Raw genomic sequence first — 17,770 nt, forward strand, 5'->3', positions numbered from 1 at the left:
ACACACTGCAAACTACTGTTTATAATATATAGTATATCTCTAAATATGTAAGGGATACATGGCTATAACATATGTAAGGGATACATAACATATGTAAGGGATACATAAATATGTAAGGGATACATGGCTGACACACAGTATTGATTTAAAAAGGAGTTTATTGTTTTAAAAAATGATTGTATTGCTTCCGCTAAAGAAAATAGTTCTGTCTCTACGGTTAGAATCCTGCGTGTCCATGGCAACGCTCTGCTTTGAGCGGACTGTTATCAAGCAATAACAGACCTCATTCATGGCACGAAACTAATACAATCGTTTTTATATCCCTTATATAATATAGATGCCTATATTTAAATGCAAATATAAATAATTTCATTGTATAATAAACACATCACTAATCGTGCACCTGTCCTGTCCATGCTGCTGGGTCCTCCTTCCTCATCTGTAACGTTACCTCCATAGACATAATAAAGCTCACTCAAACAACTTGACCCCTTTATTGATGACGAAGAACTGCTGAGAGTTGGTGGGCATGTGCGCAAAGCTGACCTCTCCGACCAAGAAAAGCATCCTTTAATCATACCACCCAATCATCACGTAGCTACTCTGCTTGTTCAACATTACCACAGCCTAGTAGCCCACCAAGGCCGCCATTTCACTGTGGGCGCAGTACGCACAGCAGGACTGTGGGTTGTCGGTGCCAAAAGGCTCATATCTAGTGTCATCCACAGATCTGTCAAGTGCAGAAAGCTGAGAGGGAGACTGGAAAATCAGAAAATGTCAGATCTTCCTGCAGACAGCTTGTCTGTAGATCCTCCATTCACACACACCAGGCTGGATGTGTTTGGCCCATGGAGTGTTGTGACACGTCCAACAAGAGGGAGCAGTGTTGAAAACAAAAGATGGGCTGTCATATTCAGCTGTTTAAGCACCAGAGCAGTTCACCTGGAGGTGATAGAGTCAATGTCGGCTTCAAGTTTCATAAATGCTTTGCCCCGCTTCCTAGCTATCAGAGGGCCAGTTCAGCACCTGCGTTCAGACAGTGGGACTAACTTCATCAGTGCCTGTGGGGAACTGCAAATCAACACAGAAGACACAGCGATCAAAAACTTCATGCTAGATCGAGGCTGCACCTGGTCATTTAATGCACCACACTCATCGCACATGGGAGGAGCATGGGAAAGGATGGTTGGGGTCGCACGCTGTATCCTCGATGGTATCCTGTTGAAAGAGAGTGCCACAAGACTCACACATGAGGTTCTGACTAAACTAATGGCTGAAGTCATGGCTATCATGAACTCCCGACCTTTGACCCCCGTCTCGACAGATGCAGAAATGCCTCAAGTTCTCTCACCTGCAATGCTGTTGACTCAAGGCCAGTGTTGCACCTGCTCCATCCGGAGAATTTAAGATTGACCACTTAGGTCAGGTCCAGAGCTTAGCAGACTGTTTCTGGAAAAGATGGAGGCAAGAGTACAGCCCACTTCCTTCTAGGCCATGCTGCAGCCTAGAAGGAAGTGGGCTGAGGTAAGACCGAATCTTCAGGAAGGTGACGTTGTTTTGCATAAAGACTGTCAGGTGAAACGCAGCGAATGGCCGGTTGGGCTCATCACGAAAACCATGCCAAGCAGTGACAACAGAGTTCATAAGGTCATGGTGAAGACTGTCAAGCAAGGAACTGTAAAAGAGTAGTTAACACCTATTTATGAGTTAGTTGTGCTTCTACCCAATGTTAATGCTTAATGGGGAAATACTAATATAGTGGCATAAGTCATTACGCCAGGCCGGGAGTGTTCTGATTGAGAAATGTAAATGTAATGTAATTGTTTTGAGTCTGCTTTGCTAGGCTGCTGTGCATCATTGGTGTTGTGAGTGTGCAGTTTGGGTAGTGCAGTTTGAGACATTACTGTTGTTAACTACTAGATGAGTTTAGTTCCCACACGTGGCTGTTTTATACATGTCGGATCCTTGGACACAACTGCTAGGACAGAATACATATCAATCAATCAATCAGATATTTACATATAGGATAAAATGCCAATAGTTCCACATACTAGATAATAACATGACTGAAGCACAGATTGAATTAGATTTTTTTTTAATTCTTAGTCATATTTATAACTGACGTTCTTCTCTTGCATACGTAGCTGCACAATCAGTAAGCAGAGGCAGGGTCCATCACAGGGGAAGCTGAGCCAGGGAGCCAAGCTGAGAAAGTAAGTGTTGAGAATTTTACGTGTACCAGAATTTCTGAAGAAGGACGAGGCTCCGGTCCAAATGGAAATTTAGCACAAAGATTTATTAATATGAACTGATAAGTCAAAATACATGAAATACACTGCAGCGGTCAAATATTTGCTCAACCCTCAAGCTTCCACAAAATATTCGCCCCGAATCAAGATCGAACATTTGTTTTGATACTCCAACCACAGGGGCGGTTACTTTTCACTCTCGTGAGTAAAACCCATCCTTATTGGCTCTTCGTTGGCATGGTGACATGTTGGACGAATCCAATCCAATGAAGACGGACATGCTCTAACTCTCGGTCATAGATCAACAGGTTCTTTGCATACAGGTGTGAAATCTTAACCAGGTTACAGTAATTTACATTCTATTGTCCTAACCTAGACTAGAACATCAGGGGGCTGAAAACAGAAGGTCTCTTTGTGCTGTATAGGGGGGCAGTTTCATTTGTATGTTAATTGTGGGGTTTTAATCCTGTCTCTCTATCTGAGCCAGGTGTAAAGTCTGAGTGAGTGTGGCTGAGTGTAATTTAAGGAGTTCTAAACTTTATGGTTATTGTATTCAATCATATTTCCCTAACCTGTCTGCAGCATACAATTTAATAAAACAAAAACATAAGAATACATGGTTATTAAATCAGCATTATTTAAACTTCATTTATCTCAACATAAGGACACACACACGCGCACACACACACAAATCTCTATTTTATGGGACTGCATTGTAGTTTTTGAGTATATGAGTGTGAGTATTTGTAACTATTTTATCACTCCAACTGACTGTGCACATGACATGCTGGTAGTTAGCAGTATACTGTGACTTATGTGTTGGAGATTGGGTTTTGCTGACCTGGTTGTGTTCAGTGCAGTGGTGACTTGCTTATAAAACCTGAGGAGGCAGGTGTCATCCTAAAGTTTCTTGAAGGTCTTCAGCGTAAACGAATCCTCGTTATACCATAAAAACACTGTTAGAATTTAAATAACTGCAAAAAATCCTTCTGCTCCTGCACCAAGGGCACTCGCGTAAAAGGCCTCTCCATATTAAAGTCCCGGGCTGAATTTCAGTCCCAGTACCGCCCTGTTCGCAATCATGAACAAACACCGGCAAACAAATTATACCCGCGCGAAAGTAACCTTATTAGTGTCAACAGTGATGGATTTTCAAAACACAAATTATAGAAACAAAATGTGATTATACACCTGCACTCCTAGCTTAAATTCGATGTTGTCAATAGCCAATGATAACCAATGAACGCAATTTTCTGAGATGCAAAGCAAGCAGAATCACATATGGCCTACCTGTATGGAGTTGAAATGGCTGCATCAAATACAAATCATCATCCTTAGGCAGAGTGCTTCCCGACACACACTTTCTCCTCAAATATCGTGATGAATTCCTTATGTTTTATCTTGAAGGCACCGTCAAGTTACAGCTAATCTAACAAATAGTTGCCAAATATTCTAAACAATACCAGCTGAATTTATATAAAAACAGGTAGGCATATTGCCTATCATTGTTCTGAGAAAGATGCAATGATAGAAGATAACGAAATCACATTTTATATGGATTGGCTAATATCGTAGATTTTTTTTAACCAAAAAAAAGGAGAGAATTAAACTAGCGCTCATCCGTATCTGATCTGATCACGCCACTTTTGCGCATGATGATCACGCACACAGACACACAACTGAGGCTCGCAATTGCTATTTGGGTTCAAATGACGATATTTTTAAAACAATAAATAAAAAAATCTAACACAACGTTTAATAATAATTTCACGCACCTATTCTATTTTAGTTGTAATCCAAGTGTAATCCAATACATTTTATCCGACATTAAAATGATATGTATTGATTATGAGCATGAATGACTGCTTTCCAATTACTCCCCGAGCAGCACTTCACACTTTGTTGAATGGCACAGAAGCGGGCACTGCAGGCACTGTTGTTTTAAATATGGTTGTATTTGCTCCTCTCCAACTCCTACCGTTTCAAATCTACATAGTCACATTCATCTCAGTCATAGGCGTCGCTAGGATCACAACACATTCGGGGCTTTGCCCACCCCCCGTCCCGCCCGGGACAGAAAGAACAAGGTTTTGAATGTACATGCGGAAAATGTCGATGTACAGGGGATATTCATAAAATATCCGGGACTATGGCCCAGGCTTAAGGACGCCACTGATCTCCATTAACACATAAATAGCTGCAAATAAATATAATTTCCAGCCTCTGTTAAATGTTCACAATCAATCAGGATGACCAGCAAGTTGGAGCTAGGGAAAGTTAAAACCATGGCTTTTATCAAATAAAACATTTTAAGAAATTGCACAAAATATGAATACATATGAATTGATTACTTTCAAGTTGTAGGTATGTAGTTGTTACCTGGTTACAGGCCACCCATGATTAACTCAAATTTGCCCAAATGGAACCAAAGGGCATTTTAATGTCAGATGACATCACAAAGTCAAATAAGCTATAAGATGTTCAAAACAACACATATTCAACAGAAACACTAAAATGGGAGGATTATGCTGTTGTATGAAGGTCTAGCTTGGACTTCAAGTATCTAGTTCTTACCTCAAAAGTTAACCTTGTTTTTTTGATTATACATATTTGTGTCCCTTTTTGACCAGAAATGTAGTGGCTAATAGTGTGCTATGGGACATAAGGTTGTAACTGTGGTGTTTGAATGGTTTCATTTGTGTTAATCTATCTATTTGATGTGTTTGCTGGTAAGGAAGAATGAAATAGTATCAGGCTATTAGTAATCAGGCTATTAGTTATAATTGCAGATCAAAGTTTGACATTTGCTGTAAAGTAAAGTAAAAAAATATTTTGTAATTTTCTACAATTTTCAGAACAGAAAAAGAAGAAACTTGTTTGTTTACCAATTCCACCTGAAGTGCTGCCATCAGATGCACGTTTGGTGCCTGCACCCATTTTGGGAGACCAGAAGAAGAAAGACAGGAATCAAATCCAATGTGATTTGGTTTTCCTTCCTTCTTCCTCTTTGGAGCCATCTTTGACACCACTTGCCCTGCTATCTGGCGGAACTCCACCCCTCTCAAACCCTGGATCCCCTGCCAAATCACCCTCCAATCTGTCCTCCAGAGTCATCTCAATCTCCTCCTTCCACCTGTCTTCAGAGGAAGGATCACAGCCCTCTCCCCCTGTGAGAGAGTCTTGTGTTTCCCTGACTGACTCCACCCAGTCATCTTCTGACTCCACCCAGACATCTTCTAATCCCACCCAGTCTTCCTCTGATCCCCCCTTTTCATCATCTGACTCCTCCCACTCATCTCCTGCCACTCCCCCTGGTCTTCCCTGCCCTTCCTCCCCAGTACACCTATCCCCTTCTGCCCCCCGGTGCTGTTCTCCCAAGCCCCTGGACCACCATGGAGAGACCTTGAAAGACATTGAGAACACCAGGTACTGTTTGATATAACACTACCTGCCAATATTTAAATGAGAAAGTCAATTATAAGGATTCGTTAATACATGTCTGTGTCTTTACAGCCATCTGAAGAGCTTCCCAGTCAAAGTGGTGGGAGCAGTGCTTCCACAGGGGAAGACAGTGGTGTCTCAAATTGTTGCACCTGCTGGTCTGTAAACAGTTGACCTTTGCTGGTGTTATTTTCCTCCAATTTTACAAAACAACTCTGTTACCACAGTGTCTCTGTCTATCTCTGTAGAGGCCTCCATTTACCAGAGAGCCTCCTCTGTCTCCCTGGAAAGGTGAGTACTGTAGACAAGAACATTCTCAGAGATCCCATGTAGAAAAATAACTGCTGGTAATACTGAGGGGCTCAAGAGATAAACTAAAGTTGAGCTACTTCTCATGCGATCTTTGCCTTTTCCCCAGATCTGGGGGCCCCCTGGCACATCTCTCCATCCTATTCAACAAGAGGGGCACCCAGATAGAGAGGCAACGATGCACAGGCGATGTCAAAGACAACACCAAGCTCCTTGGGTAAAATACACCACACACATTTATCTGTACACTCAACTTTTGTTTTCAAATAATTCTGTGTTATTAAGAGGTATTGTGGATTCATGCCTCACAAATTCCTTTTTTCTCCCAGGTTGCCCAACATCGGAAACACCTGTTTTATGAACTCTGCTCTGCAGTGCCTGTTGGAACTGCCTGCATTCTGCAGAGTCATCCTAAGACAGCAGGACATCTGGAGTTCCTACCCCTCTTCTAAACTGCTCCGGTACACTAAAGTCCCTCCTCAAATATCACAAGTAAAATCCTAAACACTTTTATGATCTCTGCGTCCAATAGAACCTAAAAGGGTTGTTTGCCTGTCTTAAAAGATTTCAGTTTGGTTTCAGTACAACCCTTTTATAAAGGCCATAATATGTGTAAATTATGTCTTATCTGTACCAAGCCTCCTTTTGTTCCAATATATTTCTATTCAGGATTGGCATATAATTCCACTGCGCATAGAAATAGGACTAATTTATAAAAGACATGACGTTTGCAAATTCTGTACATGCACTTTATGTATGCATCCTTATCTTTACTGACAGCACTGTCTTTATCTATTACTGTAGTCATTGGATGAGATTTCTTGTCATTCTTTATTTAGAGGCAGAAATGTAAGCACAGAATATAGGATTTCCTTACTCCCTCCACACCTGTTTTGCTGAATTAGAGACTGCAAGGCTTTCTGAAGGCCCATCTACATCTAGGACAAGGGAAAAGAAGAAAATCCTTAAAACTGTCAAAAGCTGCCTGTCCATTGGCCACCAGGACTATCAGGACAACGATGAACAGGTTAGATACTACGGTCTAAATACTCACTGTCACGTTCATCTGTTGACTCTTTTTCCTGAACACTATTTTAGTTATCGTTGCTGATGTAAACTGAACAATAATATAAATTCAACATGTAAAGTATATGTCCCATATTTCATGAACTAAAATTAAAGATCACTGAAACATTCCATTCAAACTTATTTGTATTCCCACACACTGGAAATCTGTAGATTACGGCATCACTTATTTAAGTTTACGGACTGTAATTCATGGACAGTAATTCATTGATATCTCTAAAATTGTTTCATGTTGCATATTCTATTTGTTGAGTATATTATTTGTTTCTTCCCTTCCTGTAGGATGCCCATGAATTTTTGGTCCACCTCCTGTGTCAGCTGAAGGAGGAGGGTATGGCACTGAAGGACTCACCAGAACCGTACATCTGTCCGGTGAAGCAGCTGGAATTCACACTGAACACTACGCGTACCTGTACCAGGTAACCTGAACACTACACGTACCTGCACCAGGTAACCTGAACACTACACATACCTGTACCAGGTAACCTGAACACAACATGTACCTGCACCAGGTAACCTGAACACAACATGTACCTGCACCTAGTAACCTGAACACTACACGTACCTGTACCAGGTAACCTGAACACTACAAGTACCTGCACCAGGTAACCTGAACATTACACATTCCTGTACCAGATAACCTGAACACCACACATACCTGTATCAGGTAACCTGAACACTACACATACCTGCACCAGGTAAACTGAACACCACAGGTACCTGCACCAGGAAACAGACATGTCTATAAACACTACATGTGTGTAACAGGCGTGTATGTAGACAGATGCTTATTTTGATGCAGCCTTGGTGAGGTTTAATGTTTTAAAAAAATGTAGAATCCAGAGGGTAAAGCAGGTAGCATTAATGTGTCTGAGAACTGATGTATTTCCATCCCTTCTTCTGCCCCTGAAGCTGTGGAGCTGTAGTGTTTGGTCAGGAGAAATACAACCACCTGTCACTAAGTCTAAGCGCTCACCTGAGACATAGCCTGGAACACTACTTCATGGTAAGCACTTAAAACCAAAAGTTAGTATGATAAGGAAGACTATTGTGAATGTAATGTTTATAGTCATTGTATTGCTGTGCTTTGTCACCTAGCCGTCTCCATTGGAATGTAAATGCTGGGACTGTTCAGGCAGCATGGCATCTGTGTCCACCCACTTCCTGACACTGCCTCGGTGAGCCTCCCCACCTCTGTGATCTGTTCTCAACACACCAAACCACGTTTTGAGTAAAGGACTGTGTGAATGCCTGCCTGTCTGTGTGAATGCCCCCTTGCTTCTCTGAGCAGGGTCCTAATGCTTCATGTGAAGCGGTTTTGTGCAGATGACTGGGAGCCAAAGAAGGTAGAGGACCCCATGTTTATCCCAGAAGAACTTACTCTCCAGGGCCTTTGTGGGGAAACTGTCCAGCCTGGTGACAGGTAGGTTCACTCTGGATATGGACAGATTCATGACCATGTGTCAAATGAACAGGAGCACGTTTGGTGTGAAAGTGGAACATCTAGAAATTTGAGACTTGAATGCAAATATAAAAGGTTGCAATCATTTTCCATCTTAATGTTAGAAATGGTCTAAGACTTTGAATTTTAGATATATGGTTTGTTTAATTTGCATACTCACAAAACACTATGAATGACGTATTTTCAGTACCATCGATTCACAAAGGGTGAGGTCACTGGGAAACAACAGCGTGGTCAACACTCCACCAAACTGCCCTTCTAGTTCAGGTACGTCATTGTGTTTCTAAGGGTCAGAAAACACCCTCTCATGTAACATGAGTGTTGAGGAGAGAAATAGGAAACAGATTAAAAGTGTCTCTTAATATACACTATATATATACTTCTGTTTTTATTTTACATTTGATATGCAGCTTCAAATGGTTCAGACCAGCAAGCAAAAGCAGCTGACAGGGAGAAAAGGCAGCAGACAGCCACAGTGGTGAGAAGTTAAAAAATAGACACTGGCAGAGAGAAAGAGAGAGAGACTGAGAATGAGACTAATAGAAGAACATAAATAACAGTATATTACTTGATCAAGTTGGGAGAGTGGTCAGATCAAGATTAAGTAGTTATACAACATTACAATCCTAATTTTGAAATATGTTTTCTTACAGAGATACCAGCCAGAACCTGTTTATAGATTGTCAAGTGTGATCTCTCATCTGGGAGACAGCTTGTATACAGGTACAATATAGTTCAAATACAAACTGAAAGTTACCTGCCAGGCAACGCTGCATAGTTCTAAAAAGTCTGGAACTCACCTTTTAAATACCATTTTAATCAATTTTAACAGCCTTTTTTAGGTCACAAACAAACTTTTATTGATATTTATGACAAACAAAGAAAACTTTCAAGAGGTCAAGGGTAAGCTATTTATCAGACAAGTTGATTCAGGTGTGCTAGATCTTCAATGTCTGGGCACCCCAAGGAGAGGTTTGAGAACCACTGAAAAAGGCCTAATGTCATTCCCTGATTTCTTTGCAGAACATCTGGTGATCAGTCAAACTTGTCCTTTATTATCCAATTAATAAGTTGTGAAAAATGCTTTAATATGATCGGTATTGAATGGTAAAACAAGCACACCTTGCCCACAAACATTTTAGAGTGTAATGTCTCAAATGTTCAATGTTCCCATGTCCACATTCTCCAGGCCACTACATCACTGATCTGCTGGACAGCCATGGTAGTGGATGGCTCTGTATGGATGATGCACGTGTCCGTAGGACAGATGTGGCCACTGTACTCAGGACCAGAGCTCACACTGCCTACATCCTCTTCTATGTGGGCAGGTACGGCTCTAGGCCACAAACGATGTCACAGAATATTTATTATGTTATTGAGTTTCCCTTTTGTGTAATGCTCCTATATATGTTATTATTCAGACATTGTATTTAAGCCCTGCCTCTTCTTTCTCATTTAGTGGAGCATGTGAAGGTGACCAGGCACCTAAGATGCAGAATTAGAAGAGCTTCCAATAGAATCTGTCTGCCCAATACCATCAAGGTATTCATTGGGAAACTCTTTAGAGCATTAGTACTGAGGGGAGACACTCTTTATGAAATTATGGGGGGGGGGGGGGGGCTAGCTTAGCATGCGACAGTGACAATGAATGTCCACTACACGTGATTGTTAATCATCTTAAAATATAAATTCAAATACAATGTCTTCCAGGGGATCAAAAGCTGCATTATTTTGCATGAAGAGTGGACAACTGAGGGGAACTCTGGGGCAGGAACACAAGATTTAAAGGGTTGCAACTGCTGGGTGGAGTGCGTCTGTGAAACTGCAGACAGAGGAGCTAACATGGATAGAAACCAGCTACAAAACACTAAATGAGATCTGAATATTTCTGTATAATTTATTAAGGCCTGATACAGAAGTGGGTCTTCTCTTTCCTTTCTAGAAACGTTGGGATCTTCAGACATCCGTGGGTCTTCATTTTAATCAGACCTGGATCTTTACCTTTCAGATTTAATAATTTAGAGTAAATCTATAGAGTAAATAACTTTTATAATTGACAATGCTTACTTTGCTACAAGTTTACTGATGTGTTATACACCAGACATCTCAGCAGCTTTTAGACATTTATTTTATTGTTTGTTTGTGCCATATTGTATCGTTGCAGCTGCTTCTGGATTTTTGACTACGACCCCTGCCTTGGAGACTCACCGACTACGTTTTAAGCCTTCGCCCCTCCTGTACCTTCGCCTGGTTACACAGTCTTCACCCGTGTCTGAACCTGCCTGTCCTCCACCTAGTTACTGTCTCACCCTACTGGAACTATTGCCTGCTGTGTGTGACCCTGCTTGACCACCATTACTGCATTACCCCTAGTGGGTCCAGAATAAAACATAGTGCGCTCTGCACTTGAATCTTATACGCTTTCCTTGATTATTTACAGAAACATTTATTGCTCTTTAGTTTTCATGTAGATTCGTGTAGGTACTGCCTGGCCACCTAAACTCCTTGCTCCAGCCAAGAAGCGAGTAAAGCAACATTTAGAAATGTGTCATTGGTTTTAATAGTGTAGATTGTTTAGAGATGATCCAACTGCTGACTATTTTAACATCACCTAAATGACTGCAGTAGGTAGAGTTTCTGCTCCTCACCAACTGTGACTTGATAGTAGAATTAAAGCAGTGTGGGAAAATGTTTGATTGCCAACTGGCTATTATCAATTAACATGAATATAAAACATTTTAAACCTTTATTTCAACAAGGAACGCAGATTCAGACCAAGGTCTCTTTTACACCTGGGCCCTGTAAATACATGTTTACACATACAGTTTAGGTTCAGTGACTAAAAACAAACAGTGGATATTGAGCCTGACAAGGTCTGAAATCTTCCTTAGGTGTAGTAACCTAAACAAATGCAGCACACTTGTCTTCACACAGTGGAAACAGTATACAAACTATATGTATCTATTTCTCACAAATACATATAACACCTCTGAAAATACCAATCATGTAATACTATCCAGGTTTACATACAAGTAATGTGCAATGTGTGTAACGATCCATGGAGGGAGACAGAGGTGAAGGGTAGTTTAATGAAGACAAAAGGGAACAAACAAAACCAGAGGGCCGTGCACATACAAACTCCAGCAGGTAGAGAACATGAAACGCAACAACACACAATGACCAACAAGGACAGGGAGAAAATGGCAGAACTAAATACACAGACTAACAAGGAGAACAGAAACAGGTGGGGGCTAAACACAGATGAAATGAATAGACAGATAAATTGAAACAAGAACAGGAAAGACCATACAAGGACAAGACAAGCCAAGGACAAACAGAAAACACGATCCGACTGGGACCATTACAATGTGAGCATGCCTGACATACCACTCTGGAGGATTATGTACATCAGATACCCGGTTTTAAAATGGTGTAACACTTTATAAGGATACAGTAGAAATCATTATTAAATGCATTAATTGACATGGATACATGACTTATTAATGCATCTATAAAGCCTTGATTATGTGTGCATGTGTTATTAACCATATTAACTAATTATTATTAACTGTTGGAACACATATCACTAAACATTAACTAATACATTAAAACATAGTGTAAACTAATAGTTAATTAATGCATCTACAAATAATGAATAGGATGAAACTAAATTGGGGAATTTCCCTAAACATTAGGTGGTTAATCAAATCATTATGTTTGTGTTTCTCGTGAGGTAGTTTGGCCATTGACCTGTGATAATGTTAAATGTGGGTGTTGTAGATATGCCAATTTGAGAGCTGTTTAGCTATGGAAGACACATTTGTCAATAGGTTACATGGTTTATAATTCCTTCGCACAGGTGACCGTGTTGCACATGTTTTTTTTTTTCATTTTGTTTGTGACTGTATGTGTTCACATTGATTGAAAACAGTGATGGCGTTTTTGAAGGTGTGGCCGAACTAGTGGCAGAAAGTGACAGTAACCTCATTACAACAAAAAGGAATATGGATCATCCAGACGCCTTCTCCAAATATTTTGTAAATTAAATGTCATATCACAGATAATATTACTGTATATCCCATACAATCATTAAATGCTTGCATACATATTGAGTGATGTTAGCTAAACTGTCTAAGTATGAGCAATTGGGTTTGTTTGCATGCTAATTCTGCTTACACGCTAGCTACTTTTGTTAACGTTGGTCAATCGTGTTTGTCACTATTAAACAGCCTATTGTGAATGCCAGCTTTGTGGTTGCTGTTGCTAGTAATTATTGTAAGTATTATGATTACTTCATTGATTTTGCCATTGTGTGACAAACAGTGGACAAAACCTTGCCTGATATGCAATGAGCACTGCAGAGATGGGCATTCTGGATGATTTCATTACTCCAAGTCTGTCTGTTTAATGGCTTGCAACCATAAACGCCTGCATTTAGCTTAAAAGGGTGGCTCCCTTAATGGTATTCAATAAAAATTAAGGCCACCTTTTTTTGCATTCCTATTCTGACATCCAACAGCACAAAAATACATTTCTGACACCACCTAACATCAGTGACGTAACCATGACGTCCAAATGGGTCTATACAGTATGCAGCTCCTTACTGAATGAGTATTGGATCCGCCCAACGACCAGTTTTTCAATTTTTCATCTGTCCTGATATGATGGCCTCTGCGGGTTCAGGATGGTGCCTCATGTGGCCGTATTTGCTGTGATTCTGCTTTCACTCCTGGTGTCACTTTTCCATTGACCTAATGACGTGAAAGCAGTGGGGATGTATGATATGATTAATTATGATGGAAAAGTGCTGAACTGAGAGTTCAAAGCAAATCAAACTGGTACTTAAAGAGTTACATAAACAAATTAGTTTTTCCTGTTTGCATAGTTATAACGGGGCATGTTTTACCTCTTCCAGTCACAGTATTTGTCTAATTAGTTTTTTGAAAGTTGTTAGTTTGAAGTAAAGTCTAACATGGTTATGGTTGGTTAAAGTACATCTTACCATTTTGATTTGGCTTAGTAAAGAAATAACAAATTGTTGGGCTTAATAGTGACTATGAGAATGTGACTGTTCAGTTTGTTTGTTTGATATTTGAATAGAAGTAATCATGTTAACCTCATGCATTTTTGGAAAAAGTGGGTAAAAAGTTGCAGGAAGCACATTTTTAATGTTCCTTACATGTTTACTAAGTTTTGCTATATTTTAATTGAGACTGAGAAAATAATTCTGCATCAAGTTCTGTTGTAGACAACCAAGTTTGAGAAGTTCACTGGTCAAAATTATAAGAGAGTCACAGACTGTAGAGCCCAGACCCCTGGGGTGCACTACTCACTAACACAAACATCAGTGTGGGGGGTTGTGTAAATTGGGATTTAGACACATTTGACTATCAATTAGAAAATAAACTTGGAACGTTTATGGTTAATAGTTTTTTCAGTAAGGAGCGAATGCAGAGACAAAAGGGTTGCTTTTAATTGCCTAGCTTGCGTGATCATTGAGATAATACCCCTGTGTCATAGGAAGAAACCCAGGAAACCGATCAGAAGGTGTCACTGATTGATAAAGGGTCTACTCTACAGGACTGGTTTTGTTTTCCTTAGGTCAGTTAACCAACCCCCACTACTTGAGTTTTAGGATATATTCAGAGTGAGGGGTTGAAGAAGCTCTCTTGCATTTTCCTCACTCCTGCCTGCATCTTTAATCTTCTGAGAACATTCTTTAATACTTGTACTGTAATTGTAATACTCTGTTTATATATTAAATTAATTTGTTACATTCATTCATTGACTATTTTGAATAAATCTAAGACGGGTCTGTAAAAGAAAGTTTAATCGGTCTTGAGTCCAAAGTTTTATTAAGTTAATTTTAATTTTTACATGCGCATGGGATAATTGATATAAGGCCACCTAGTATGACCACACTCCAAGTAATCAAAGAATTTAGGTATGACAGATCACCTAGTATGACCACACTCCGAGTAATCATAGAATCTAGGTATGACAGATCACCTAGTATGACCACACTCCGAGTAATCATAGAATCTAGGTATGACAGATCACCTAGTATGACCACACTCCAAGTAATCATAGAATCTAGGTACGACAGATCACCTAGTATGACCACACTCCGAGTAATCATAGAATCTAGGTACGACAGATCACCTAGTATGACCACACTCCGAGTAATCATAGAATCTAGGTACGACAGATCACCTAGTATGACCACACTCCAAGTAATCAAAGAATTTAGGTATGACAGATCACCTAGTATGACCACACTCCGAGTAATCATAGAATCTAGGTATGACAGATCACCTAGTATGACCACACTCCGAGTAATCATAGAATCTAGGTATGACAGATCACCTAGTATGACCACACTCCAAGTAATCATAGAATCTAGGTACGACAGATCACCTAGTATGACCACACTCCGAGTAATCATAGAATCTAGGTACGACAGATCACCTAGTATGACCACACTCCGAGTAATCATAGAATCTAGGTACGACAGATCACCTAGTATGACCACACTCCAAGTAATCATAGAATCTAGGTACGACAGATCACCTAGTGTGACCACACTCCGAGTAATCATAGAATCTAGGTACGACAGATCACCTAGTATGACCACACTCCGAGTAATCATAGAATCTAGGTACGACAGATCACCTAGTATGACCACACTCTGAGTAATCAAAGAACCTAGGTACGACAGATCACCTAGTATGACCACACTCTGAGTAATCAAAGAACCTAGGTACGACAGGCGTCTTTGTAGCTTCTTCACTGGCCACTCCCCCTACTCAAATTACTCACACATTGAACACAGAACAGATGCCAAGTCATTCCCTCGTCAAGCGAAGATCTCTTCAACAGATAAACAGAGGACCCTATGGTCTGTTAATTACTCATTTACCTAGGTCACAGCCTACTAAATGAAACCACCATAGAAATGAATATTAACACAAAAACTGCCAAAGTCATATAAAATGATAATAACATCAAAACATCACATATTGCTTCTCAATTCAAAATTTCTATCACAGGTCCAAATCCAGTTCCACCAAACACTGCCCAACTGTCTTATGTCAACAATACATAGGTTTCACCCACAGGGCGGGCTGTCTCCCCCACCTTAAATCTATGTTGTCACTATTCTATTACAGTTTACAGCCGTTCCAATCTATTTAGGCAACAGAAGCAGAAAGACATTGAATATTCAGGAAGACAAGTTTAAGTGTTTGGTAGGACTGTGTTCTAATGCATTAACAATGAGCAACAAACTAAGGTAATGGAGATATTTCAGATGGTATACTGTGCAGTTACAACTAATCTTCTCAAGGAGAATTTACTGACAGGTACAGGACACTTGAAAGCAGTTCAGCCAGAGGTGTTTCTAGGACCACAATACACTGTCATAATGCGCCACCGGAATTACAGATGTATAGATAAGGGGCTATTTTTGAGATCTGGGAAAATTCATAAAAGAACTGGCGTTATAGCCCTGGACGCCCATGCCTAACGACGCCACTGGGTTCAGCGATAAAGGCTGATTAGAGCAGAGAGACTGAATTTGGCTTAGAGAACATGGCCACTGCAAGAGGATTCTACTCTTGGGTTACAGCGAGTCTCCAGTAATGCTTGGTTCCTGACAGCTGGACTAATTCTTGAGATAAAGAGGGCTACCTCCAAGGAAAGCTCTGGTTCTGAACAACATTTACTGAGGTGTAAGGCCTACTGCTTGACATCATGCCACGCTGGTTGGGTCCCTATCTAGTTCGACCCATAACGCAGTCTGCTGTCAAAGTAAGCTAAGAGAGAAACCTGGTGATGATTATGGAAGTACATCTTACTGAAACCATAAGGAGACTTTTTAGTGAATCAAACCATTGTTATATGAGGACCCAGAGAGGGGGATCTGGTCTCTGTTTATGTTTATCATTGAGTGGTATCAGTAGATCAGTTTTCCGTCAGTCTCTTCATCTGTTTAAACTATCAGTTTATCTGTTCTTTGTCCAGATGGTTAATGGGCCTTCTGTCTGCAGTGTCTTTAGCCCCTTGGGGGAAGGAGGGGCAATTTGCTCATTTGGGTAAACACTGAAGACAGGATAGAGAAAGACACAACCGGGGGCGGGAAGGGATAATGAACATGACATTGTCTAACAGGATGAATGTGCCGATTCCTACCCCCCCCCCCCCCTTCACTATAAAAGTACTGAAGATTATGCATCTACCATCACAGTCTGGAATTGGACTCTTGTTGTTCTGGCCTCGGTCTTGTGGTGTCATTTTCAAAAGTCAATACAGTTTACAAAAATTGACAGGTAAGACAGAGGAAAACTCTACTGCACAATCAACAGATTTACTACTTTCTAGGAGAGAGTACACAGTCACAAACGTAAACATGGAGAGACTCTCACGTAACACAGAACAATCTTCAGTACTTTTACAGTGAGGGGGGGGGGTAGGAATCTGCACATGACCACCAGTCGTACAGGATAATTGTGTTCATGTTACGGAAGAATGGTACACTGATCAGCCATAACATTATGACCACTGACAGGTGAAGTGAATTACATTGATAATCTATATAAATATATACACCGATCAGCCATAACATTATGACCACTGACAGGTGAAGTGAATAACACTGATAATCTATATAAAAATATACACCGATCAGCCATAACATTAAGACCACTGACAGGTGAAGTGAATAACACTGATAATCTATATAAATATATACACCGATCAGCCATAACATTATGACCACTGACAGGTGAAGTGAATAACACTGATAATCTATATAAAAATATACACCGATCAGCCATAACATTATGACCACTGACAGGTGAAGTGAATAACACTGATAATCTATATAAATATATACACCGATCAGCCATAACATTATGACCACTGACAGGTGAAGTGAATAACACTGATAATCTATATAAATATATACACCGATCAGCCATAACATTATGACCACTGACAGGTGAAGTGAATAACACTGATAATCTATATAAATATATGCACTGATCAGCCATAACATTATGACCACTGACAGGTGAAGTGAATAACACTGATAATCTATATAAATATATACACCGATCAGCCATAACATTATGACCACTGACAGGTGAAGTGAATTACACTGATAATCTATATAAATATATACACTGATCAGCCATAACATTATGACCACTGACAGGTGAAGTGA

The 17,770-nt window shown here is 40.2% G+C and overlaps 1 protein-coding gene across 1 annotated transcript; it reads left to right on the forward strand.

Annotated features, from left to right (window-relative positions):
• Nucleotides 1-6,901: 6,901 nt before the first annotated feature.
• LOC109615559 (ubiquitin carboxyl-terminal hydrolase 37-like) lies at nucleotides 6,902-10,297 on the forward strand. The gene is made up of 11 exons (XM_034295637.1): nucleotides 6,902-7,026; nucleotides 7,368-7,504; nucleotides 7,998-8,091; nucleotides 8,184-8,263; nucleotides 8,377-8,508; nucleotides 8,735-8,814; nucleotides 8,958-9,025; nucleotides 9,201-9,270; nucleotides 9,737-9,875; nucleotides 10,007-10,089; nucleotides 10,258-10,297. Exons 2-10 carry the CDS (start codon nucleotides 7,419-7,421, stop codon nucleotides 10,047-10,049), a joined length of 792 nt encoding a protein of 263 aa, XP_034151528.1. The 5' UTR covers nucleotides 6,902-7,026; nucleotides 7,368-7,418; the 3' UTR covers nucleotides 10,050-10,089; nucleotides 10,258-10,297.
• The last annotated feature ends 7,473 nt before the right edge of the window (nucleotides 10,298-17,770 follow it).

The sequence above is a fragment of the Esox lucius genome, chromosome 11, assembly GCF_011004845.1.
Source record: "Esox lucius isolate fEsoLuc1 chromosome 11, fEsoLuc1.pri, whole genome shotgun sequence".
NCBI classification, from domain to species: domain Eukaryota; kingdom Metazoa; phylum Chordata; class Actinopteri; order Esociformes; family Esocidae; genus Esox; species Esox lucius.

Excerpts from the sequence above, each read along its gene's own strand:
- LOC109615559 (XM_034295637.1), top strand. The coding sequence starts at position 7,419 with ATGGCACTGAAGGACTCACCAGAACCGTACATCTGTCCGGTGAAGCAG. Across the intron at positions 7,505-7,997 it reads ACTACGCGTACCTGTACCAG|CTGTGGAGCTGTAGTGTTTG; the intron begins GTAACCTGAACA and ends CTGCCCCTGAAG. Across the intron at positions 9,271-9,736 it reads GGGAGACAGCTTGTATACAG|GCCACTACATCACTGATCTG; the intron begins GTACAATATAGT and ends CACATTCTCCAG.